The 25,336-nt window shown below is 62.5% G+C and overlaps 1 protein-coding gene across 3 annotated transcripts; it reads left to right on the top strand.

The window, feature by feature from the left end:
* Positions 1-554: 554 nt before the first annotated feature.
* L1CAM (L1 cell adhesion molecule) lies at positions 555-24,251 on the top strand. 3 transcript variants are annotated; one of them, XM_059157803.1, is made up of 28 exons: positions 555-661; positions 9,965-10,155; positions 12,850-12,864; positions 13,374-13,479; positions 13,706-13,803; positions 14,874-14,996; positions 15,101-15,271; positions 15,551-15,662; positions 15,791-15,975; positions 16,139-16,270; positions 16,399-16,542; positions 17,135-17,246; positions 17,355-17,521; positions 17,615-17,771; positions 17,953-18,077; positions 18,186-18,296; positions 18,553-18,750; positions 18,938-19,008; positions 19,199-19,421; positions 19,875-19,990; positions 20,216-20,417; positions 20,500-20,622; positions 20,700-20,873; positions 20,975-21,094; positions 21,184-21,336; positions 21,752-21,886; positions 22,331-22,403; positions 22,947-24,251. In XM_059157803.1, exons 2-28 carry the CDS (start codon positions 10,080-10,082, stop codon positions 23,176-23,178), a joined length of 3,654 nt encoding a protein of 1,217 aa, XP_059013786.1. In that variant the 5' UTR covers positions 555-661; positions 9,965-10,079; the 3' UTR covers positions 23,179-24,251. The 3 variants fall into 3 exon arrangements, with proteins under 3 accessions (XP_059013786.1, XP_059013783.1, XP_059013784.1); XM_059157800.1 differs by having other exon boundaries at positions 13,706-13,908; XM_059157801.1 differs by lacking the exon at positions 12,850-12,864 and having other exon boundaries at positions 13,706-13,908.
* Positions 24,252-25,336: the final 1,085 nt, after the last annotated feature.

Below are 25,336 nucleotides of genomic sequence, written 5' to 3'. Positions count from 1 at the left end.
CGCCCTACCGGACCGGGTGCCTAGGATGGGAGGGATTCGGGGAAGACCCCAGGGACTGGATAATTCTGCCCCTGGCTGGGGAGCGTCCAAACACCCCACTACCAGGGCGCGGCCGACAGCGTTGCGTGTGGGCGCTCTTCGCTCGCCAGCGCCCTCGAGGACCGGGTGAAGGCTGGGGGATGTTTCCGCACCCCACTCCTCTCTCCACATCCCAGCCCCGTGCCCCGGGGGCACCCTCGCCCCGCAATTCCCTCCGGGAGCCAACGCTGCGGCGAGGGCGCCGCGGTGCGGGGCCGCTCAGGGGCCAGGGACTACGGGGCTGCGGGCGCAGGTCTGGCGAGATCTGGCGACGGGGGTCCTACTGAGCTCCCGCGCAGCGCCACAAGGGGCTCCTGGCCGGCGCCCGGCTCCGCAGCCCGGGTCCGCGGAGAAGAGGGGAGAGGGCGCGGCGGGGCGGGGCGGGCGGCGGGGGAGGTGATCTCACTCCCTCCTCCCCCGCCTCCCCTGCGCTCCCCTCCCCCTCCCCTGCGCGCACGCCCGCCCCGCCCCGCCGCCGCCGCTGCCGCCGCAGCATCGGCATCGCAGACGCGCTCGGGCAGCGGGTCCGAGGCCGGCGTGCGCGGAGGCTGGGCGGGTAGCGCGAGCGGCAGCCGCAGCGCAGGTAAGCCGGGCAGGCCTGCCCTCGCGCCCCGGCTGCGGCTGCGACGCCCCCGGCCCCCTGGCTCAGCCTTGCCCGGGGTGGGGGAACGAGAGCTAGGGGCGCCGCACAGCCAAGCCCGCAGTTGCGGGCGGGGTGGCTGGAGCCCCACCCAGGCCAGGCCCTGGGCTCCGGGCCCCGCGGGCGGGAGCCGGGCGGGGGGCGGGGAAGGAGACCGGGAGCCTGAGCCCGACAGGTGAGGGGTACCTGGGCGACGCCCAAGATGCCAATCGGGAGAGGGACACTACGCGGGGAGTCAGGCAGGGCCTGTGTGGGCAGGTAGGGGCTGAAGTTGGCACATCCCTACGGGTGTGCGCGTGTGAGAGAAAGGGGGAGCGTTGGGGACCGAGTGACCCCCCCCCCAGTGGCCGCCGTGGGGTGTGGCCCTGGGCGTGGCTGCCCCTCTTACCCACTCGAGGGCTCCGTTTGGCTGAAAAGCCCGCCGCTGCGTGGTAGGGGTTGGCCTAGGCTGCCCCTGCCGTGGGGGGAAGGGTGGGGGCAGGGCCGGGCGCTGCCAGGCCCTCCGCCCCAAGGCTGGGGGAGAGCGAAGGGGGGCTTTGTTCTCCTCCCTCTTCTTTCCGAACCCCAGACTGGACTCCCCGGGGCTCCCCTGCAAGCCTGCACCAGGACCAGGGACTCCTGCGGAGGCGCGGGGTGTGTCTGGAGCCTCAGTTTCTGAAGGCTCTTGCGGCGGAGAAAGGTGCACTGTGTGCAGTCAGCCCGGGCACCTACGGTGTGCGGCAGTGCACGGGGCATAGAATGTGGGTCTGTGGGGTAGAGGTGAGGGAGGGAGGGTCGCAGCGGCTCAGGGCCAGGGATTCTGGAAAGCGAGATGCTCAGGGCGCTGGCCCTGCCCACCGCAGGTCTTCGGGTCTCTGTGACGGGAGGGGCCTGCAATCCCTCTTCCCCCTTCTCTAAGGCAGACTTTGGAATCTCTTGGTTGGGGGCGGGGGCAAAGAGCAAGTACAACGTGCTGCCCCCTGCGGGGGTCTGGAGCCCCGCGCCTCATTGCCTGTCTTAGGGAGTCAGTCCCCGGGGCCATCTGCCAGCCCCAAGGCGCTGGAGGCCTGATGCCACCCCTCTAAGGAGGTGCCCTGCTTCCAGTTAACTCCACCCAGAGGGTAGGGGCTTCTGGGCAGCCCCGTGTCATCTCTGCTGACTCACGTGGGCCCTGGCAGTGAATAAGCCAGTCAGCCTTTCTTCCCACCAAGAGCCGCTAAGCCTCATCTTTCTTGTCTCTTGGTGGTGGTGGGGGGAGCTGGGGCAGGGCCCTGTCTGGGGCCTCTTACTCCCTCTTACTCCGGAGTAGCTCCTTGCCGCAGATAGTGGGACTCAGTCCGGCCCAGCCTCTCGCCTGGCACCGCACCCAGGCAGCACCCACTCGTGCGCCCCCAGGCTCCCGGGGCTGCAGAGGCTCCTGACACCAAGCTGGTGTCAGGGCTGAGACCGGGGATGTGGCTCCTAGTCGTTTCTCTTTGCCGATCTGATCGTTGTCTTTCCCTTCACACTTATTTTGTGTCTTTGTGTGTGCAATCCCGGAAGTAACGAGGCTTACCATGGTACACTTGAAATATCCAGAAAAGAACAAAAGAAATTAAGGGTTGCCGGTGATCTGATCACCACTCAGCACACCCCAGCCTCAGTCTCCCCAGAGGCTCCTCCCCCAGTGCCTGGGCCGCAGCCCCCCTGCAGAGCACCCAGTGGTTGCACAGTGCCCCGAGGCGGCAGGGGCCCCTTTCTGCACCACGATGAGCTTCTCTCTGCCCAGGAGCCCAGCGGCCGGTGGTGTGGGCCGTCATTTGCTGGGCGACTGCCCACTGCCGAGTGCCCACTTGGGCCAGGCTCCGTGCTGCTGATGGAAGAGCCAGTAAGGAACCATACCAACGCTGCCTTTGTCCTCGGAGGGAATGAATTGGTTTTCTTATCTCCTTTGTGACTCTCTGAAGGGAAAAAGGAAGCAAGGAGCGAGAAAGGGCCTCAGCCGAGGTCTCCTCCAGTGGGCTGTTCTCCAATTAGCCTCTTTCTGCTGCTGGGGCAGGTGCCTTCCATGGCACACACTTGGGCAAAGCCTGCGGGGGAGGATGGAGGAGGCAGCCCCATGTGCCACACCTGCCCTTCCCAGCCCAGTGACCTGGGCGTCCCAGTTCATTTCCTGCTCCGAGCCTCTGCCCTCTTGGCTCTCACATGAGGGTGCAGACTCGTTCACCTCCAAGGTCCCTTTTGAGACTGTCTCCGGTGCCAGTCTAAATGGCTGCCACTGGAAAGAAGGGCTCCGGGCGCCGTTGTGGGCGGCGAGGGCCACGTGGCCTTGCAGAGGGTCCCGGCCAGGAATGGCAGCGCCAGGCCAGCTCCCCGAGAACCGGGGCAAAGGCGAAGGGAGCTTTTCCTGGACCCACCTCTTGGGTAAAAGATTGAACAGTTCTGGGGTGAGGGGGATAGGTCTCTAGGGTTGTCCTGGGCTTGGGAGGGCATGTGCTAGGGGAGAATGGAGTAGAGATGGGGGTCTGGTGCAGAGGTCGACCAAGATGGACATCTCAGCCAACTGCCCTGCTCTGCCAGGCCCCCCTCGGCAGGTGGGAGGTGGGGAGACTGCGCACAGAGTGCAGTTCTAGGGGCCCCGCCCCAGCCTGTGATTCACACAATGGGGGACGCAGGGGGTCTGATCAGGCCCTGCCTGTTCCTCCCACAAGATAGCTCTGGGTCCCAACGGCTGTGTTTGGGTCTGGGTCCTTGGGTGGGGACCTGCTGGGACGGGCCTTCAGCAGGCCCTGCCTTCCAGTCTTTCACCCTCCTTCCTGCTCTGACCAGGCCCATCCTGACCGCCCCCCCTTCTTCTGCCTCCCCTGGCCCGCCCCCTTGCTCTCCATGCCCCCCCTTCCTTTCTCCCCCTACTCAGTTGAGTTTGGCTGTGGGGAGTGCACTGCTGGCCCCCCCCCCATGCCTCTGCCTGCCCCACCCTTCCCCCTCGGTGCCCTGGCCTTACTCTCTGCTTCCCCTTTTGTCTAGCTGCTCTCCCTGCTCCTCCCCTGCCCCATTCCTGATCTCCCTGAGCTTGGCCCCAGCTCTGAGCCTCAGCACCTGGGTGACTGCTCCGCGGCTCCCAGCGCTCCTCCAGGGGGCTCCTTGCCTTGGGGTTGGGCCCAGACTGTCTGTAGTAGCTTCATCCGACCTGGACGGTGGACAGGAGGCGCCTGCTGGCCACCAGCCAGAGGACTGGGGGACTGGCAGTTAACAAGGCCAGTCTGCCTTCTTCCCCGATATCAACAGGATCTTAATGGCATCCGAAAGCCCACGGTCAGAGAGGAGGCCACGGTCCCTCTGCAGGGGAAGGGTCTGGACTGCTGGCCTTTCCAGAAGCTTTTCTTTGTCCAGTGCCCCCCACCCAGGGCCTCAGGAGCTTGCCTGGGCCCTCCATGTTCTCCTCAGGTCCTGAAGCTGCGGAGGGAGCACCCAGCCACTGTCCTCTGGCCCTGAACCCATCAGGGATGGCTTGTGTCAGCCTTGGGTTGGGCGGAGGAGGAGGTGACAGCGTCCTGGGCTTTGTGCATGCAGCCGAGGGGGGCTTCTGAGCCTGTCCATCTCGATGTCGGCCTGACTGAGGAGCTCGAAGGCAGGAGATGAGTTCCCAGGAGCCCATCCCTCGGCCTTCAGGTCCAGAGAGAGAAGCCAGGCCTCCGGACGTTTGCACGGCGTTCCTCTTTGCATGAGTGGGGATCATACATCTGGTTGCATGTGTGCGCATTTGTCTGTGTTCGTGAGAAAGCGTGGGCACACAGATCCTTCTGTGCCCGAATGGGTCCCCTCAGATGCCCCGTGGGCCTGTGCTGGGAAGGGGCGGGCCTGATGGTGGCGGTCGCGGGGGCTAGGGTGCCTTGCTGCATGACCCGCGCAGCATGGGGCTTCCCGTTTTGTGTGGGGTGCCCTCTGACCCCTCCCCTGGCCTCCTGTGTTCATGCCTTAGGAATGCTGAGGCCCTGGGGACAACAGAGGCCCCATTGTCCACCCCAGGCTTCCTGTGCCCTCTGCTCTGTAGCCCTTTGGGGGTGGGGGAGCCCTGAGGGGGCTGGAGGGGCCTGGCCATCTCTGAGCCCTTTTTAGGCAACCCCTGCCCATCCCCCATGCCCCTCCTTGGGCCAGGTGTCCCAGGACTGGCCGCTCTGGCAGCAAGCTGAGGCTTCTTGCCTCTCCTCTTTGCCAGGCACAGTCCCTGCGCTGCCTGCCCGCTTGGCTGCCTTCTCTTCCCTGGGGTTCTAGAGGCGGGCCCTGCCAGCCCATTGCAGTGGGATGTACATTGTACCCTCCAGCCTGGCTCCCAAGCCCCTTCTAGTGCCAGGTTTATTTCTTAGGAGTGTTTGTGGTCTTGTCCCCAGCTTTCCAGAACTGAAGGAAAGGCTTAGAGGGGGGAAAGGGGGGCAGATTTTAGGCCGTGGGCATCAGTTTCCCCAACTGTGCATGGGAAATTCGGCTATGGAACTGGCACTCTAGGGGTCTGGGAGGCTAGAGTCTTGGCCCCTGCTTCACTGGACGGCACCCTTGGATGGCAGGGGTCATGTAAAGCCGAAGGCCCAGGAAGGGGATGGTTTCTGCTCTGTGCTGAGGCGTGATATGGGTCACATCCTCCGTCCATGTGGCCTCCTCCCAAGATTTCCTTCCCCGCCCCCCCCCCACATTTGCCTGCCATCTGCCTAGCAAATAAGCCCTTCCCTAGGGGGCAGGACGGCTTGGAGGCCATCCCTGTCCAAGGCCCTGGCCCTCTGGGAACGCAAGCAAGTACACCTGCTGGGTAGCCGGGTGCCCGAGAGGCGAGCTGACCACCCCCCCCCCCACCCCCGGCCCTCCCCCGAGTAGTGCTTAGTGACTTTGGGAATCTGTCCTGGTGAGCGTCGGTCCATGCTGGCTCTGTGAGCCTCAGTTTCCTCATCTGTGAAGTTGGGATCGTGATAGCACCTCCTCCGGTGGGGGGGATTTTAAGGATTAATTGAGTAACGCATGTAAAAGTGCTTAGAAATCCCTGGGGTGTGGTGAGTGGTATCCGTGAATTTATTTAATAAAATGGGGCATCTGACTGAGACACACACGTGAGGGGGTGGGGAGAACTGTCCGGGCCCCAGATGGTGAGCTCCTCCCCTCCCCAGTGGAGACTGTCTCTTCTCCCTGCTCTCCCACGAAGGGTTAATGTCTGTCCCGCCCCTTCCTCACCCTTTAAGGAGAATGGTCCTTTACAGGTGAGGTCTCGTTGCCTTGGCGACTGCAGGCTCGGGCTGAGGGCTCACTCTGGGGAGCGCCTCAGGGAGGGTGAGGTGGGGAGGCCACAGAGGACAAGGTGGCAATTCTTTCAGGCCCGCAGCCCCCAGATTACCTGTGGGGGCTCCCACCCAGCAGCCTCCTTTATGCATTATCGAAATAACCCATTTGGGTGCGGCAGGCTTTCCTCTCCGAGGCCGGTGGAGGGAGTTGGGCTCCATCTCCATGGAAACCCGCCAGCCACAGCCTGCGGGGGGAGGGTGAGGAGGAACCTTAAAGGAACACAGTGCACGGGGACGAGGTGACACCCACGCCCTCATGTACATGTGGACAGGCTTGAAGACCCCACCAGCCCTGCTGGGGAGAGAGCCCAGGCGTGGGCGCCCGCATGTAGCCGTGCCCCAGGCCTAGGAGTCCGAGGACCCACTATCCACGTTCAGACCATCTCACACACCTGGGGCATTGAGCCCCCAGCCCTGACCCTGCTTGGGCCTGCGAGATCATGGGACGCTGCCATTCTTAGCGGACCTTGAGCTGGAAGGCCCTCTTGCTGCCTGTCCCTTGAGCAGGTGCATTTTTATCAGATGGGAGGAGCAGGGAAGCAGGGAGGACTGTACACAGGATCTGGGCACCCTCGAAGATTCATGCCCTGTGTGTGTGTGTGTGTGTGTGTGTGTTTAGGGAGAAGAGCAGAAACCCCAGGTCTCAGCATCATTTCGTGACATTCCAAGTCCTCCTGCCAGTCAGAGGACAGGAGGCCGGGGGAGAGGACTCCTCAGGGGACCCAGGGACTAAGGGGGCACAATCTAGCTAGGGAGCGGCGAGGGGTGGAGCTCCTCTGGAGTCCTGAGCCTGTTTGTCTGCCGGCTCCAGTGGACCAGACCAACTACCCCACACCCCATACCCCACACCCCCACACACACCGGCGCGTGCCTGCCACGCCCTTTCTTCTTGACTGGGGCGGGGGATGGGTTCCCAGCCAGACCCACTCAGGAGCAGCCTTTGTTGTGCATTCCGCCAGCATGAAGTGCAGGCGCACACGGACACCCACGGGCCCCTTCCCCTAGCCAGGTGGCTGCTCACTCTCCACTAGCAGAAATCTTGGAAGGACCCCACTGGGATCCTCTGAGTGCTTCTCCCTCCCTGTTTTGGGGGTTCCCACCTCCTGGGGGAGAAGCCGGCAGTGGCTCATTCATCGAGTCTTACAACTGTCTCCTAGCCCCAGTGCCACAAGTGGCCGGGGATCTGCTGCTCTGCCTGTTACCGTGGGCTTTGTCCCTGTGTTCCTGGCTCAACAGCTTCTTTGCCCTGCCTGTCAGTCCAGCCTGGCCTCCTAGCCCAGGAAGCCCCGCTCCTCGGGCCCATCTCCCTCCTCCATCTCAGTCCCTTGCCTGGCACACCCCCCCAAGGGACAGGAACGCCCGAGGAGGCACCACTAGGCCAAGTGCACACACACACCGCTCACTCTTCTTGCTCTTTGGACCGCTTTCCATCAGAGCTTCCTGCAGCCATCTCTCACCCTTTGTACTCCTTTTCTCCCTCCCTTTCTCCAGTGCCAGGCTCTGCTGGATTTCTCCGTCTTGGTTACTGTAGTGGTGGTCCAGCATCCTTTGTCTCCCATTCCCTGTTCTCCCTCCCCCAGCCCCACTTCTCAGCCTCTCCTGCTCCCTCCTGCCTCTTTCTCACCCTGTCTGTCACCCTTCAGTCTTCCCCAGCCCGTCCCCACCCCTCGCAGACATGGCCTTGGCTCCATCTGTACAGCAGCTTGTGGAACACTCTCTTTGCCTCCCTGCCCCTGGAGGTGCTGATGGGGGTTGGGGGGCCTGCTGAGCTGACAACCTGAGCAGCCTGCTCTGTAATTGCCTGAGGAATGATGAGAGATCAGAGACCCAGCAGCAGTGGGAGTGGAGGAGGCAGAGCCCCCTCCCTGCTGTCAGGGGACCTCAACCTTCTGGCTCCTGCCTGTCTGAGTGCCCGGGAAGGTGGCAAGCTGGGTGGCAAATACCAGCAGACCGTGGGCCACTGGGACGGGGCAGAGAGTGGGGAGCAGGGCTTGTATTGGCCGTACATGTGCACCTGGGGTGTATCTGCCGACCCTGTTCTGGGAGCCTGGATTTTGAGGACACACAGGAGCTGCCATGACAGTGGTCATCATTCCAGCAAAGGGAGCACTCAGGTCTCCTCCGTGCAAGAAGGCCCTTCTTTGAGCTCGCCCTCGCCGGTTTCCCTCCCCCTGCCTCCGAAGACTTTAGAGCATTCAGAGCTCCTAAGGTGGTTGTTTGATCGCCTGCCCTCTGATCTGAGTCTCCTACTGTTTCCTACAGGCCTTGAAGTGGAGGCCAAGCCTGCCTGGGGGCCACCCTGCTAGTACTGGCTTTGTGGGGGAAGGTCTGCTGTTGCTCTTCCCTTCTGGGCCCCAGCTTAGTTCTTGCAAGTTGGGAACTGGCCATGCGGTCACCACTTTCAGCCCTCCAAGGCATTCTCTTGGCCTTCAGCCCATCCATGTTGACCTGTCCTGGTGCTCCACCACCTCCCCCGTCCCCAGTCAGCTGACCACTCTCCACCACCATCCATTTGTCCTTCCTAGTCCCCAGGCGGTCTGTTGCATTCACCACTCTTCTTGGGGGTCACCTTACCAAAACCCAATGTATGGCTGCTGGTTGCTTCCTGACAGAGTCTAGTCTAGTCTAGACCCTCAACAGGGCGTTCTAGGCCTCCCTATCCACCCCTTCAGCTTCTGGATGAGGCTTTGTCTCTCTTCGTTGAGGTCTTTGCTGGGCACAATGACGATATCCAATATGGTCTTGGGGAGGGCACTGAGACCCCAGCTCCAGACTCAACAGCAGCCCACTTTTACCCCTCCTGCACTTTCTCCACTTGTCTCTTTCTCACACCCCTTCCTGTTGGGAGTCAGTTTGCTGTCTTCTTGGGAGTGTGTTTCCTCTCCTAGTCATTGGCAGAGAAACCCCCATTGCTTGGACCTCCCATCTTCAGGGTTTCTTGCATGCAGGTGGGATGTGGGTGTGGCACTTGAGTGGACACATCTAGCAGTTGAGCCCGGAAGACTCAGAAAAAAACCTGGGCTTGTGAGACACTTGAGAGGTGACAGAAACACTGTCCCAGAGCTCCCCCTGATCCCTGTCCTGACCCTGGCTTGCAGCATCTGGAATGGGAGAGGCCACACTCACTTCTACTGCGTCGCAGGGGACAGAGGAACAGGGGAGAGACGCTTTCCTACTTTCCTTTCTCCTGCCACTTCTTGAGGTCAGGCTTCCTTCCCCCTTCTTCCATTTCCTCAAACTGTTCTGTGAAATGTCATCTTCCCGGGCCCCTTTCTTCCCTTCCTTGTCCCCACTTCCCAAGATCCTGCTGCCCCCCTCACCAGTTTTTTAGACCTGAACAGCACCCAGAGATTTGTTGGCTCTGAAACCCATGGAAGTGAGACTGACAAGAGTTCTCTGCATACATGCGCACCCCTGCTTGTGTGTAACACAGAGAGAGCACTTGTGAGGATTCATCCCCCACAGGTACACATGAGAAGACACATGTGTTCCTGTGTGCACACAGCTATCTATACCCATGCATTGACACATACCTACTCGTGAGTGCACTCCCCTCCTAGAGAGGACGTATACAAATGTGCTCCTGCCTGCACACACACAGCCACATAAATACTAATGTGCACATTTGGCTACGTGCCCATCCTCATCTACACTCATTGAGTGGCCTATGGCATGCCCAGGGGAGCTGATTGGGGCAACAAGTTGACGCTGGAGAGGCAGCTGGTGCGGAAGGCACAGACAGAGGGAATGAAAGGCAACCTGGAGGCCTGGCCAGTGCTAAGACTCTTCTAGGTTTCTCCCTCTAAGGTGTGGGGGAGGGAGGGATGGGGGAGCCGGCCAGCCAGGGGCGGGGCGGGGGGCGGGGCCAGGAGCCGGAGCTCGCCCAGATGTTAGTCACTAAAGTCGTCCGTTCTCTCCTCTCTCCTCCCCGACCCTTCCTTTCCCTCCTTCCCTCTCCCAGTGCCCCCACCCCCAGATCCCGCCCCAAGCCGCACAGCAGCCCCCTTCCCTCCGGCCGGAGCCTGAGCCAAGCCCGGCCGGCTGTGCGGTGCCGAGCTGCCGGCGCTGCCGGGAAGATGGCCGTATCGCTGCGGTACTTGTGGCCTCTGCTTCTGTGCAGCCCCTGCCTGCTCATCCAGATTCCCGACGAATGTGAGTAGCCGGAGGGAGCCTTGACGCCTCCATTCGCCGCCGCGCCGTGCTCTTCTTTATCTTCTGCATCTTCACCTTCTGCTGGCTCTGGACCCTCACTCCTACTTTCCTGGGGACAGATGGGCAGGAGGCCCCCAGGACCTCTGGAGAGGACTGGGTGGAAGAGGCGGGATGTGTCAGCACCATGGATAGGGGAAAGGCGCGGGCGGGGGGGGGGGGGGCGGGCGGTTTCAGGACCACGGACAGCAGGCTTGGCGCTGGCCCAACCCCCTCTGTGCTCGCCCTTGGCCCGCCCTCCCCCACCCGCCGCCCGGGTTGTGGCGGGCAAGAGAAGGGAGCCCGGCCCCGGTTACAGGCTAGCTTGTGCAAAAGCCTGGATTCTAGTTTTGCCTTCCTTCTGACTTGAATAATCCCATCTCGGGCCTTTGGTGGCCCTGTCTGTGAACTGAGACAGGACAAGACACCTTACAAAGGCCCAGCAGCTTTCTGGATCCTTATGAATGGGTGGGGCGGAGGGGTGGGACTGATGGAACCTTCCGTTTGCTGAGTGTCCTGGATAGGTGTGTGGGTGTTGGGAAGTGTGGCTGGAGGTTTGTGACAAACCATGAGTATTTGCGTGTGCTTGTGAGTTGCACAGACTGTGTATTTGTGTGTACGGAAGTGTGTGGTTGTGATTGACAACATGTGGATATTCTTGAGTGTGATTTTGATTTCCTATATGTGTAGGTTGGTGCGTCACTGTAACTGTTACTGGTCAGGTTTGTGAAGGTCTGCAGGTGTTTATTAGCCTCTGATCGTGGTGGGTCGCGTGTGTGTGTGAGCTGGGGCCGCATGTGGGGTGTGCGTTACTGTGCTGTTTATCTTGAGCCCACCCCTTGCTCGGTAGTTCCAGTCCTTTCGCCTTCACCTTGCTACCTTTGTCTCTGAGCCTGGAGCTGGAGGAGGCCAGTGTCACTGAAAGATGAGCTGGGGGCTGGCGGTGGGGAAGACTGTCTCTGCCAGGAATGGGACAGGGGCTGAGGGAGGTGGGCTTGGAAGGTAGCCGGCATTGGTGGAAGGCAGCCAAGGGTTTGGAGGAGGTGGAGAGGGGACAAAGGGCGGGGATGTCCCCTTAGCTGCACACGTGGGTAGACACAGACAAGCCACCTGTATCCAACCAGGCCCAGATATACAGAAGGGGCAGAGACCCTGAGAGGACACATGGGAGGCACGCAGGCACACACACACACACACACACACACACACACAAGAGGTTTAGACACAAAGAGAGTCACCCACACAGACGGAGGCAGGTGTACGATGTACGATATGGAACGCAAGCATGCACACCCACAGCCTTCAGATGTGCTCTGGCGGAACATACCCATGTACACACACTGCCGGGCAAACGTATTGCAGGCAGAACACCCAGGAGCATTCACAGGTCTGCCTGGATTCACACTTTTGCACACTCAGGTACATGTACCTGTTCTCCTTCCCCTCCATCTCCTTTCGGTTGCTTTTCAGGCTTTACCCTGGGCACCAGCCCGGCCCGCCTGCCACCACACTGCCTGGGCCATCTGGCCAGGCATGTCTGTGTGCAGAGGGACAGGGAGAAGGTGGAGAAAGGGAGGAGTGAGGAGACAGACGTGCGCTGCCCTGAGCACTGGCCGGCGCTGGTTATTGAGCTCAGTACAATATGGTGGGTGGTGGGGCGCCTCCCCTTCGGGACCTTCAGCTACAGCCGCTCCCCCTTGCAGCTCTGGGCCCCTTTGTCTCTTCTTCCGCTTTCTCCATCCAGTCCATTTCCCCCATCTTGTTCTCCACCCCAGTCACCATCTCTTGCTCTTGGGCTGCCTTTGCTGGCCCCTCCCCAACTCAGGGCTCCCTGGGCTGTGTCCTCAGGAAGCCTCCTCCTCTCTCTCTGGGGACCCTTAACGGAGGTCTTCTGCGGAGACAAAGCTTCCGGAGGCCTCCCTGCCTCCTCTCCCCTCCTCACAGCCACCCAGGCCGATGTGGCGCTGAGTCCTACAGCTGGGAGGCCATAGCTCCGGCCCCCCCACCCGAGGGAACTTGGTGGCTGGTGGGGAGGAAGGCAGGGGAGAGAGAGAGGGCTGGCATCAGCCCTGCAGGCGACGGAAACTCGGAAACCCAGCGGCAGCTTGGCCTTTGGGAGGGTTTCACGGGGGGAGGGGCGGCTGGGCTCCGGAGGCTGGGCCTGGGTAATTGAAAACGCCTGAGCCATGCTAATTGGATTAGGAGGGAAGTGGGCTGGAGCCGTGGAGGGCACCAGGGACGCTGGGCTTCCCGCCTCCCCAGCTTCTGAGGCACCCTGGGTGGAACGGGGGTCAGTCCTGCAGGCCCTGCCAGGGGAAGGATGCAAGGGTCTGTCCAAAGGGCACTACTTGTAAAAGGCACAGATTTCTCCTGAGAGCTGCAGCCTGGACCCTGTGGCCATGACCCCGCCCCTGGGACCAGTGATCGGGACCCTGCCCTGTTCTCTGGGTCTTGACCTGCTACAATTCCAGCCTGGCATGTAACCCTCACGTTACCCCACCCGTGGCCCTGGTTCACTTCCTCCCCTTGCTCGGGTGAGGGGGTGAGTCCGCGGGGACGGGGTAGGCTTACTTCTGCCCCGCCCCCCATCGGGCGCCCTCCTGGGGCTTAGTGTCAGCATTTCTCTCTGCTCTCTCCCTTGCTGCCTGGATTCCTTAGATGAAGGATACCGGGGTAAGTTGGGGGAGGGTGAGAGTGTTTCCCAGGAGGCGGGCAAAGAGTGGTGCCTGCAAGTCCCCCTCCCATGCTGGGTCTGCCCAGCTCTTCCCATGAGCGGGCGTGCGGCACCTGCGTGCGGCGCCCACTTCTCTGGCTGTCTCACCTGGGCCCCGTCTTTGTTCTGTCTCTGCCCCGGCCTGGGCTTTCTTGCTCACCCTCTCTGCTCCCTCTCTCCGTGGCACTTCCTGGTTTCCGTCTCTGGCTTCCTGTTTCTCTTCATGTCTGTCTTCGTTCTTGGCGCTGCTATTCTCCCCGTTCTGTCTCTACGCTTGCCCCGTGCCCCCTTCTCTCCCTCTTCTCATGGCCCGCAAGCCCATGGCTCTCGAGCTCGTTCTTCCCCACCCCTCTCCTGTGGCCTTGGGGCTCTAAGGGTTTCGAACCCTGCTGCCCTCCCAGTGGGACAGGGGTTGAGACTGTGAAGCCAGACACTATCCTTGCCACATCTCTGTCTCTCCTGTCCCCAGTGATGGAACCACCTGTCATCACGGAACAGTCTCCACGGCGCCTGGTTGTCTTCCCTACAGATGACATCAGCCTCAAGTGTGAGGCCAGCGGCAAACCTGAAGTGCAGTGAGTGACCTTCACCTTCTAAGCCCTCAGCTTGCAGTCCTCGTGCCTCCCAGGGCCACCCAACTTCTGCGCCCAGACGCCCCAGATCTCTCTTGTCACCCTTGGTCCTTGCCCTGCCTGGCCCATCCCCAGGGTCCCTGGCTGCTCACAGCCTGGCCTCTGGCCTGTTCCAGCCCCTTTCCTGGGTTCCTGGGCCTCAGGCCTCTGAGCCCTTTTCTGCCCACAGGTTCCGCTGGACTCGGGATGGCGTCCACTTCAAACCCAAGGAGGAAGTGGGTGTGACCGTGCACCAGGCACCACACTCTGGCTCCTTCACCATCACAGGCAACAACAGCAACTTTGCCCAGAGGTTCCAGGGCACCTACCGCTGCTTTGCCAGCAATAAGCTGGGCACAGCCATGTCCCATGAGATCCAGCTCATGGCTGAGGGTGCGAGACGCTGCAGGGGCCTGGGAGGGCCTGGGGCACTCAAGAGGGTCCCCGAACAGGTCTCAGGGAGCTGGCGTGGGAGTCCGGGCTGGGAACCATGCCCCTCCTGCTGGCAGTTTAGTGTGTGGAAGAGATTGGGGGCCCCGCCAGCCGCAGCCACCTTCCTCCGCTCTCCAGCACTGCCCCCCTCCTTCCGTGCTTTGTTCCTCTCTCCGCTCTCTTTCTGGTCACCTCTAGCTCCTCTTCCCTCGCTTCTGCCTCTGGGCTTTGTCCTGCTTTGGCCTCCGGGGCCCTCCTCACGACACAGGCTCCGGCTTGTTGAGCTGCCTTGTTCCTCCCTCTGGTCTGCTCTGTCTGATCGCTGCCTCGGCTTGGCCTTCTGTCCCCGCTGCCTCTCTGCAGTCCCTTCTCGTTCTCCGCAGCTCTTGGGTCATGTCTCGCCACCTCCCCCAGCATTCTGTGGCCCCTTTCCTCGGCTCTCCCTCCTCCCTGCTGCCTCCCTGTCCACCTCCGCCCTGGCCCTCTGTCTCCCTCCTCCGGCGCTCGCTCTCTGGCTCTGTCTTTATCTGGGCCTTCCTCTCCCTGGGGTTTTGCCATCCTCCCCGAGCTTTCTGCCTCTCCACCCCTCTGGTTACCTTGGCGACTGTTGCCATGGTTTCTGTGTCACGATGATGGAAGGGTCTGTGACTCCCACATCCTTCCCCAGCTCCCCTCCCCCATCACTGCACCACAGCCTTCCCCCACCCCCAATCTTAGGCCTCTGGGTGGGAGCTGAGAATTGTGAAGGGTTAACCCTTCACAGTCCTCTGCTCTTCTGCGCAGCCTCTCCTTTGCACGCGGAGGGTCTCAGCCCTGAGCCCAGAAAGGCCCTCCCACGGGGCATCGGTCCTCCTTTCCCTGCCCTGCCCTGCCTTGACCAGGACAAGACTTGGGACCCATAGCGCCAGCCCATCTGTCCCCTCTAGGTGCCCCCAAGTGGCCGAAAGAGACAGTGAAGCCTGTAGAGGTGGAGGAGGGGGAGTCGGTGGTCCTGCCTTGCCACCCTCCGCCCAGCGCCGAGCCGCTCCGAATCTACTGGATGAACAGCAGTGGGTGCCCACGAGGGGCTGCCGGCTGGGGAGAAGGTGGCAGCGGGTACCTCTCCCTGGTGGGGCCTGACCTTTGCTTCCTTGCCCCCCACCTGCCCCCGCAGAGATCTTGCACATCAAGCAGGACGAGCGGGTAACGATGGGTCAGAACGGCAATCTCTACTTTGCCAACGTCCTCACCTCCGACAACCACTCGGACTACATCTGCCACGCCCACTTCCCTGGCACCCGGACCATCATCCAGAAGGAACCCATTGACCTCCGGGTCAAGGCCAGTGAGTCCCAAAGACTCGGACACCTGCCCCCCACCCCCCGCAGGCACGACCCAGCCCAAAGATCAGGTGGCTTCAGTCTTCCGCCAGGACTGCTCGACCCCCACTTGCACCCTGGCCAATCCCCATCCTGGGAGGCCAGAACAGAGATGGGGTCCTTCCTTTAGAGCAGAGGACGAAACAGGCCCCACCCAGGACCTCGCAGGGGGAATCATCTACCCTGGTAACTCTGTGGGTGCTTCCTTTCTCCTCCCGTGATCTCATGATCATGCTGATTCCCAGCCAACAGCATGATCGACAGGAAGCCGCGCCTGCTCTTCCCCACCAACTCCAGCAGCCATCTGGTGGCCTTGCAGGGGCAGCCGCTGGTCCTGGAGTGCATTGCCGAGGGCTTGTGAGTCTGGGGGCTCTGGGCGGGGGCGGGCAGATGGGGGGGGCTCTGTCTCTGGCCCAGGCTGAGCAGCCTTTTGCTCTCTCCGATGTGCTTTGCCCCCACCCCCCGCCCCGCTTGGCCCCGGGCAGCCCTACGCCCACCATCAAGTGGCTACGCCCCAGTGGCCCCATGCCGGCTGACAGAGTTGCCTACCAGAACCACAACAAGACACTGCAGCTGCTAAACGTGGCCGAGGAGGACGACGGCGAGTACCGGTGCCTGGCCGAGAACTCGCTGGGCAGCGATCGGCACACCTACTACGTCACTGTGGAAGGTAAGGTGCCTCCCTGGGCTGCACCGGCTCCTGGGGTGACCTCCAGGGACAGGAGCCTGCAGTGCCCAAGGTGGTGGCGGGGGGCAGGGGGTGGTGGTGGCCAGGGGCGAGGCGGAGCAGTGGCTGCGGGCTCAGGGCGGCTCTCCCCACCCCCACCCCGCAGCTGCCCCCTACTGGCTGCAAAAGCCCCAGAGTCGTCTGTACGGGCCTGGCGAGACTGCCCGCCTAAACTGCCAGGTGCAGGGGAGGCCCCAGCCGGAGGTCACCTGGAGAATCAATGGCATTCCCGTGGAGGGTGAGTGGGGCCTTGGGCAGGGGTAGGGAGCCTGGGGAAGTCCTGGGGTGGGAGGGGAGGGTGAGGGGGGTCTCAGCATGCCTCACAGCTCTGCCCCGGACCCCTGGGCACACCTGCTGCTCACGCAGAGCTGGCTAAGGACCAGAAGTACCGAATCCAGCGTGGGGCCTTGATCCTGAGCCATGTGCAGCCCAGCGACACGATGGTGACGCAGTGCGAGGCCCGCAACCGGCACGGGCTCCTGCTGGCCAATGCCTACATCTATGTCGTTCGTGAGTAACCCGTCTGTCCTACCCCGCAGCCCACCCGGCGAGGCCACCGGACTGACTCGGCCAACAGCTGCTTTGTCTGCCGTGGCTGCCCCTCTCCTCCCCGGGGTCCTTCACCCCGTCTTGCTCCCACCTTCGTCAGCAGCGTGGGGCAGGGGCGGGGGCGGTGCTGTGGAGGAAGGGCAGGGGCTGGCCGCCATTTACAGCTGACAGGGTGGCTTCAGACAGTGCACTGGCCCACCACCTGTCACTGAGTGGAGGCCCTGTGTCTCCGAGGCCAGCCTGGTGCCTCCTCTCTCGGAGCCTCTGGAAAGGCAGGGATGGGCCTGGAAGGCTTTCAGGAAGAGGTGGGCTGTCGGTGGGGCCTCATGTAATTGGTCAAACTTGGGTGCTTGGGATGGGAGACATAGCTGAGGCCTTCTAGAAGGCAGAGGCTCAGGCTTGGTACAGGGAAGCAAGACGGGCAGGGCTCTTGGGGACCTGAGAATGGCCCCTGAGCCCATCCGGGAGAGGCTGGCTTTGCTGAGCCCTCGCCTATGCTGATGGCTTACGTGCCCTCGCCCTACCCTGAGCCCGGCCTGTCTCTGTCCTCCAGAGCTTCCTGCCAAGATCCTGACCCCAGACAACGAGACGTACATGGCAGTCGAGGGCAGCACCGCCTATCTTCTGTGCAAGGCCTTTGGAGCCCCTGTGCCCAGTGTCCAGTGGTGAGTGACCCCTCCCCAGTGGGGTGCCTCCAAGCCACCTTCTGGCCCCGGGAGGGCAGGGCCCCCAGCTGGCTGGGCTCTGAGCCAGGCCCACCCTACTCACTCCAGGCTGGACAAGGAAGGGAAGACCGTGCTGCGGGACGAACGTTTCTTCCCTTACACCAATGGGACCCTGGGCATCCGGGACCTCCAGGCCAATGACACTGGCCACTACTTCTGCCAGGCCGCCAATGACCAGAACAATGTGACCATTGTGGCTAACCTGCAGGTCAAAGGTCTGATGTGATCAGCAACGCCTCCAGGAGGGAGGGGTAGGGTCTCTGGAGAGAGTGTCACCGGTGTGACCCACTTTCCTTCCTCGCCCTCAGATGCCACTCAGATCACGCGGGGGCCGCAGAGTGCGATCGAGAAGAAAGGCTCCAAAGTGACTTTCACGTGCCAGGCCTCCTTTGACCCCTCCTTGCAGCACAGCATCACTTGGCGAGGGGACGGTCGAAACCTTCAGGAGTCTGGGGACAGTGACAAGTGCGGGCCCGGCCCCAACCTCGGCCTGGTGGAAGGGGGCAGAGTGGGGAAAGCAGGACATCCAGACCTCCTGGCCTCATCCGCAGGGGAGCGCTCCTGCCTGGAGCAGGGAGGTTCTGGCAAACGAGGGAGGGGGGGGAGCAGAACAAAGGGACAAGCATGCGCCCCCTGCCCCCGGCAGGTACTTCATAGAGGAGGGGCGCCTGGTCATCCACAGCCTGGACTACAGTGACCAGGGCAACTACAGCTGTGTGGCCGGCACCGAGCTGGACGTGGTGGAGAGCCGGGCCCAGCTCCTGGTGGTGGGTGAGTCCCAGGATGGTATTGGGCTGTCGGCCTGGGAGACCCCTCCAGCTGGGGTGGGGGTGGCCGGCTGGCATTCGGGCCAGAGAATCCACTCTCTGTGACCCACAGGGAGCCCCGGGCCGGTGCCCCAGCTGGAGCTGTCCGACCGCCACCTGCTGGAACAGAGCCAGGTGCGCCTGTCTTGGAGACCCGCCGAAGACCATAACGCCCCCATCGAGAGTAAGAGGCCTGAGCGTGCCCCCCCTCCCCCACCCGGCCGCCCCTGGTCACCTTCCCTCCTGGTGGGACTCCTCCTCCTGGGACCACGGCTCCATGATGGGCGCCCCCTCCATGGGGCTCGCAGTTCCTCCCCAGGCTCTGAGGTTGCCTGTTGCCTTAGGCACTCCCTTTCCCATTCAGGGAGAGTCCGGCTTGTACCCCTGTCTGCCCCTCCCCCATACGCCCCACGCCAAGTCACCGGTTCACTTCTTGGCAGAGTATGACATTGAATTTGAAGACAAGGAGATGGCGCCTCAGGAATGGTACAGTCTGGGCAAGGTGCCGGGGAACCAGACCTCCACCACCCTCAAGCTCTCGCCCTACGTGCGCTACTCCTTCCGAGTTACTGCCATCAACAAGTACGGGCCTGGAGAGCCCAGCCCAGCCTCCGAGACCGTGGTCACACCTGAGGCAGGTGAGCCACCGGGGGTCCAAGGGTAAGAGATGGCCCACCCGAGCCCCTCTGCTGGAGCCAGGGCTCGCTCAGAGCTTCTGGCTCCTGGCTTCCAAGCGCCAGAAAGGGCCCCTCCTTCCTTGGGCCTTGGCCTTCGCAGCCTCGGTGGGAGCCCACAGCTCTGATGTGTTATCATGTTATTTTCTAGCCCCGGAGAAGAACCCTGTGGACGTGAAGGGGGAAGGGAACGAGACCAGCAACATGGTCATCACTTGGAAGGTGAGGGGCCCCCGGCTGAGCGTGCCCCAGGACATCAGGCCGGGATGCGGGATGCGGATGTTGGCTGCTCCCCTGACTGCGAAGGATCAGAAGACAATAGGATATGAGACTGGGCTCCGGAGCAGGTCAGCGGAGGGCGGGGTGGTGTGCTGTTGGCTGACCAGCTCCGCTTCTGCTCACCCCTCTCTAGCCCCTTAGATGGATGGACTGGAATGCCCCCCAGGTTCAGTACCGTGTCCAGTGGCGCCCTCAGGGGACACGGGGTCCCTGGCAGGAACAGATCGTGAGCGACCCCTTGCTGGTTGTGTCCAACACGTCCACCTTTGTGCCTTATGAGATCAAAGTCCAGGCTGTCAACAGCCAGGGCAAGGGCCCTGAGCCGCAGATTACCATTGGCTACTCGGGGGAAGACTGTGAGTATTGTGCAAACCCTCCCTCCGTGCTGGGGCTCTCAGTAGAGCATTTCCTAGGAGCAAGGACATTTTCTTCCCTAACCAGAGTGCCCCCACGAAGTACAGAAGTTGATCGTTGATCACTGAGACACTGTTTTTCTAGTCGGCAGCCGACATCCTGGGTGTACCCGTCCGCTCTGTCTTCCGCCCAGTCCAGGATCCAATCCAGAACCCCTGTCAGGTCTAGTTGTCCTGCGCCTTTCCTTTCCTTGCATCTGGAACATTACTAGACACTGATTTTGGTCACCTGGTCAAGATCCTTTCTCCCTTGCAACTAGTAGACGGTCTGCCAGGAGAGCCCGACACCAGGCGCACACCCCATAGAGCACCCAGATCCATCTTCCTTCTGTGGGAGGGTTCTGGGCTGGCCTCCGGATGCCACAGGCCCTCATCCCTGTCGCCGGCTGCTTGCAGACCCCCAGGCAAGCCCTGAGCTGGAAGGCGTCAAGATCCTCAACTCTAGCGCCGTGCTGGTCAGGTGGTGGCCGGTGGACCCCGCCCAGGTCAAGGGCCACCTCCGAGGATACAATGTAAGGAAGGGTCCAAGGTGTGGGGGTGGTGGGATCCCCAGGGTGACACGTGAGGCCACAGGAGTAGCAGCACTGGCGTGAGCCTCTGCCACCTGCCAGCCACTCTCCCGAGTCCTTGGGGTAGGAGGAAAGGGTCCCCATCGAGGGCAGTGGGACGCAGGCCTGAGGAGGTGTGCTGCCCGCCGCCTTCCACACTACGGCAGGGTCTCCTGCCCCTCTCCACAGGTGACGTACTGGTGGGAGGGCAGTCAGAGGAAGCACAGCAAGAGGCATATCCACAGAGGCCACGTGGTGGTGCCCGCTAACACCACCAGTGCCGTCCTGGGAGGCCTGCGGCCCTACAGCTCCTACCATCTGGAAGTGCAGGCCTTCAATGGCCGGGGACTGGGGCCCGCCAGCGAGATGGCCTTCAAGACCCCCGAGGGAGGTGAGTCTGGGCCCCGCCCCTGCCCCGTCGCCCATCTGGCAGCCCCAGGCGAGGACCTGCCGCTCTTCTCTGTGCCCCACAGTGCCAGGCCACCCTGAGGCGCTGCATCTGGAGTGCCAGTCGGACACCAGCCTCCTGCTGCACTGGCAGCCGCCACTCAGCCACAACGGCGTGCTCACCGGCTACGTGCTCTCCTATCGCCCTTGTGCGTTGGAGGGAGCTTGGGGGGACGGGGGGAGGCAGAGCCGGCAGCCGCAGCCAACTCCCTGCCTCTCCCCACAGTGGACGACGGGGACAAGGAGCAGCTGTCCTTTGACCTTCCGGACCCCGAGCTGCGGACACACAACCTGACCAACCTCAGCCCGCACCTGCGGTACCGCTTCCGGCTGCAGGCCACCACCAAGGAGGGCCCCGGGGAGGCCATCGTGCGGGAGGGAGGCACCATGGCCTTATCCGGTGAGCGGCAGGGGCTGAGGAGGCCCCCGACCCTCAGCCAGGCCCCAGGAGGGCCAGCCCTGGGCTGCCTCGAGGACCCACAACCTCCTCTTGCTCCCCAGGGACCCCGGATTTTGGCAACATCTCGGCCATGGCCGGCGAGAATTACAGCGTGGTCTCCTGGGTCCCCAAGGAGGGCCAGTGCAACTTTGGGTTCCAGATCTGGTTCAAAGCCCTGGGGGGTGAGCACAGAGAGGGGCCCCCCGGGGCTGGCACGACCCGGGCTGCTGCCTGGCGTTCCTGCTTACCCCTGCCGCCCTCACCCCTGCAGACGAGAAGATGAGCCCCCATCTGCCCCCGCAGTACGTCAGCTACAACCAGAGCTCCTACACACAGTGGGACCTGCAGCCCGACACCGACTACGAGATCCACCTGCTCAAGGAGAGGGTGCTCCTTAAGATGGCTGTGAAAACCAACGGCACCGGTGAGGCTTCTGTCGGCCCCGCGCGCCCGCCGCTGCCCCGGGCCCCAGGCCATGGCTCTGCTGTCCTCCTGGAATCTGGGGGCCTCTTGGCCCGGATTGAGAAGTCCGGGCCCCTGAAATGGCCTCTTTCATTATCCTTCTGTTTGAACCGTTTCCAAGGCAGTCATCTTTGCAGTAGGCCCTCCTCCCCACCCCCTGTCCCCGGCCGCTCCCCTACCCCCCACCCCCGTCAAGTGTCAGATTCAAGCATGATTCAACACCAGGTCATCACTGCCCCCCTCCCCTGCCCTCAGCCCCTGGGGTGTCTGCGGGCCTGGCCCTCCCCCAGCCCCTCCGGGTCCCCAAGGGCAGAGGGCTGGGAGCGCAGGTCTCTCTGGAGCCCAGGCTCAGTGTCTTCGGGAACCCCCCTCCCCAGGCCGTGTGAGACTCCCTCCCGCTGGTTTCGCCACTGAGGGCTGGTTCATCGGCTTCATCAGCGCCATCGTCCTCCTGCTTCTCGTCTTGCTCATCCTCTGCTTTATCAAGCGCAGCAAAGGCGGCAAGTACTCCGGTAAGCGAGGCCTGCGGTCACCGGGTGGGTGGCGGGGCCCAGGCTTACCTCCCTCGGGGGTCTTGAAGGCCGTCTCGCTGGCGGGCCCCAGTCCCCGGCCATGGAAGGTCTGCACCTCCACACGGTAGGAGCTGTAGGGCCGCAGGCCTCCCAGGATGGCGCTGGTGGTGGTGATGGGCACCCGGCTCTGGCACGATGGCATGGCCGCATGGGGACAGGCAAGGGGCCCCACAGGAGCTTCCGTGCACACTGGCAGCACGTGGTGCTCAGGCCCACGTGAGGTGAGGGGTCTGCCTCAAAGGCTTCCCAGCTTCTGAGCACTGCTGAGAGAGAACGGGGGGTACTTGGGGCACAGAGCTTCTCCACCCTGGGGATGGGGCTCAGTGCCCAGAGGCAGGCAGGGGTGGGAGAGGAAGCTGGGTCTTCTCTGTGTCTGTGTCTCAGTGAAGGACAAGGAGGACACCCAGGTGGACTCCGAGGCCCGGCCAATGAAGGACGAGACCTTTGGCGAGTACAGGTGAGCCCAGGGCTAAGAGTAGGGCCTGGCTGGCTACCCGACACCACCCTAGCTTTCATATCTGACCCTGTCTCTCTCTCTCTTCCGTGCTGCTGGGTGATGTCAGGTCCCTGGAGAGGTAAGACGGGGGTGGTGGGAAGATACCAGCATAGCCTCATGGCGGGGTCCGTTCCGGGGACAGTACCCCGGGGTTCTGCCATCCCCCAGCCTTCCAGCCCCGCAGCTCCCTGTTTCGGAGAGAAGCCGACATGCCCCAACCGGTCCCTACACTGATGCGCAGTTTATGGGCCTGCTGTCACCTGTAGGCTGAGCACCCACTTCCTTCCTCTTGGCCCCTGGATCCTGGGCATGCCCAAATCCTGCCCCTCCGGTGGTGCGCACTCCACCTGCCCCTCCCTTCTTCAGATGAAAGGCCGGTGGAACCTGGGCCCGGCCCTCCAGCCGGGCCTCCTCCCTCAGGCTAGCACCTGCCGGCTCCTGCTGGGCTCCCCCTGGGCTCCCCCGGGCCGCCTCCCACTCCCTCCCCGCCCTCTGTCCTCACAGTGACAACGAGGAGAAGGCCTTTGGCAGCAGCCAGCCGTCCCTCAATGGAGACATCAAGCCCCTGGGCAGCGATGACAGCCTGGCCGACTATGGGGGCAGTGTGGACGTGCAGTTTAATGAGGACGGCTCCTTCATCGGCCAGTACAGCGGCAAGAAGGAGAAGGAGGCCACAGGAGGCAATGACAGCTCAGGGGCCGCCTCCCCCGTCAACCCTGCCGGGGCGCTAGAGTAGCGCATTCCAGCCAGGCAAGGCCAGGCAGGGTCAAGTCTGGAGCCGGGCCACAGGGGAGTCAGAGGCCAAGACCCCCGAGCCCAGCACCCCGTGCTGACCTTGGGACTGAGGCTCCACCCACTCCCTTCCAGGCCCGGCCCCACCCTCCCGGCCCTGGGCCTGCGGGAGGCTTGAAGTTGGGGGCAGAGGAGAGGAGCTCACTGCCTCTGAACCCCTTCTGACTACCCGGTCCCCACTTTATTGCCAAAACCCAGCTGCTCCCCTTCTTGGGCACGCACTGCTTTGTTCCAGCTCGGGGACCAATCACCCGCCCACCAAGAGCCCGCAGGTGCTGCCTCGTCAGCCTCTGGGCTGTGGTTGGGCAGAGAGGAAGTAGGGGTGGCCACTCTTCGGACGGCCTGGCTGGGGTTGGGGACAGGACTCGGTGTCCCTACCATCTGCTCCAGTCAGGACGGGATCTGGGCAAGCTGGCCGCGGGGGCAGAGGAGGCCATCTGGAGGGCCCAGAGTCCCCACCTCGCAGTATCAAGCTGGTCGCCGCCTTCCTCCGCTGCCCGCTCCACCCTGCGGCCAGCGTTCCGGAGCTCTGCACACACGCTGCCTTCGGTGCCCACCAGACAACATCCAAGTGGCCTCTGTCACTGCCAGCGCATGGGGCAAGCACGTTTCCCCGCTGCCCCTGCCACTGCCTGCAGCCCAGGACCCTCTAGCCACCCCACCCGGTCCAAGTAGAGCCCCTCCTCAGCCTCCCCTGCCCCTCAGCCTTGGGAATGTAAATACACCGTGACCTTGAAAGTTTGTGCCCTCGCCTTTCCCCATATGCCACTAGTGTAGGCAGATGTCTGAGTCTCTAGGTGGTTTCTAGGTTTTATAGCAATTAGCTTTGATGATCCCACCCTAGGAAAAATACATACACACACACACACACACACACACAGAAAAAAGGAAAGATTGGTTCTCCCAGCTCTGCCGCGCTCCTGCCTGGCAGCTACGGTCTCCCTGTATGCCTTTGCTTGGTCTGTTGATGAGCCCTTTACAAAAAAAAAAAACAAAAGAAATATATATATATGTACATAAATATCAGAATTATGACAGGCAAATAAAAACCTGTGACTGAAGACGAGCTGTGTCATTTTACCGAGCACACTGGCCTTAAGGGGACCCGCAGGGCCGGCCCCTGGCTCTCCAAGGGGAGGTCCGCTCCCTTCCCCACAGCTCAGGGGCAGCCCGTGTTTCATCTGCCACTGAGCACGGAAAGCATCTGAAGAGAATTTCTTTCCCCCAGTTGCCCCCTTCCTGCTGCTAGATCAGCCCCCCCCCCGCCGCCCCCCCCCCCCCCCCGCGCGGAACCCGAGCCCTGGCCCTCCCGGCCCCTAAGGCTGAGCCGCAGGCCGTCGAGGTCACCCACCTTCCCCGGGCCCCGGGCTCCCAGGACATGGCCGCTCAGGGCTTGCCCTCTCTTCTGCATATCTCATTTTCCCGTCGCTGTTGATCAGTCCTGGGGGCCAACGAGCATGCTGTCCCAGCTGCCACCACTAAAAACACCGGCCGTCTCCGCACACGCCCCTCTGGCCCTTGCCCCGGTTCCGTGCTCCGGTAGACAGCGAATTCCTTCAAGGCTCCTCCACACTCGTCAACCCACCTTAACCTCCGGCTGTAGCAGTCAACGCCCGCTTCCTGTCCCCAGGATCAGGGCTTTTTGTGACATAACAAGAAGAAGTTTTGCTCAGCTGAAGGTCCATCTCCTGTCCTCTTTTGCACCGAGGTGGGGGCCAGTGGAAAGTGAACAGATGGGGAGCGTTCCCCTGCCCCAGTCCATCTCGTCGCTGGAAACCAGTGTGGCCTGGCAAGGCCTGACTACTGGGCATTTCCGACCCGGGCCCTGGCGACGGGGAGTCGTTCCTTCAACCCTGGGCTGCCTTCCTAGAAGTGTGTTCACTCATGGCACAGAGCCTAACTCGGGGCTTGAACTCGAGACCCTGGGATCGAGACCTGAGCTGAGATCAAGAGTCGGACCCTTAGCCGACTGAGCCACCCAGGTGCCCCAGACTTGGGTTTTTAAAGCAAATTTAGGGGGGTGCCCAGCTGCCTCAGTCAGTAGTGTGTGACTCTTGATCTTTGGGTCATGAGTTCAAGCCCCACGTTCTGAGTGGAGCCTA

The sequence above is a fragment of the Mustela lutreola genome, chromosome X, assembly GCF_030435805.1.
Source record: "Mustela lutreola isolate mMusLut2 chromosome X, mMusLut2.pri, whole genome shotgun sequence".
NCBI lineage: Eukaryota > Metazoa > Chordata > Mammalia > Carnivora > Mustelidae > Mustela > Mustela lutreola.
This window is presented reverse-complemented; position numbering and strand designations above follow the sequence as displayed.

Excerpts from the sequence above, each read along its gene's own strand:
- L1CAM (XM_059157800.1), top strand. The coding sequence starts at position 10,080 with ATGGCCGTATCGCTGCGGTACTTGTGGCCTCTGCTTCTGTGCAGCCCC. Across the intron at positions 15,272-15,550 it reads TGACCTCCGGGTCAAGGCCA|CCAACAGCATGATCGACAGG; the intron begins GTGAGTCCCAAA and ends GCTGATTCCCAG. Across the intron at positions 20,418-20,499 it reads CTTCAAGACCCCCGAGGGAG|TGCCAGGCCACCCTGAGGCG; the intron begins GTGAGTCTGGGC and ends TGTGCCCCACAG.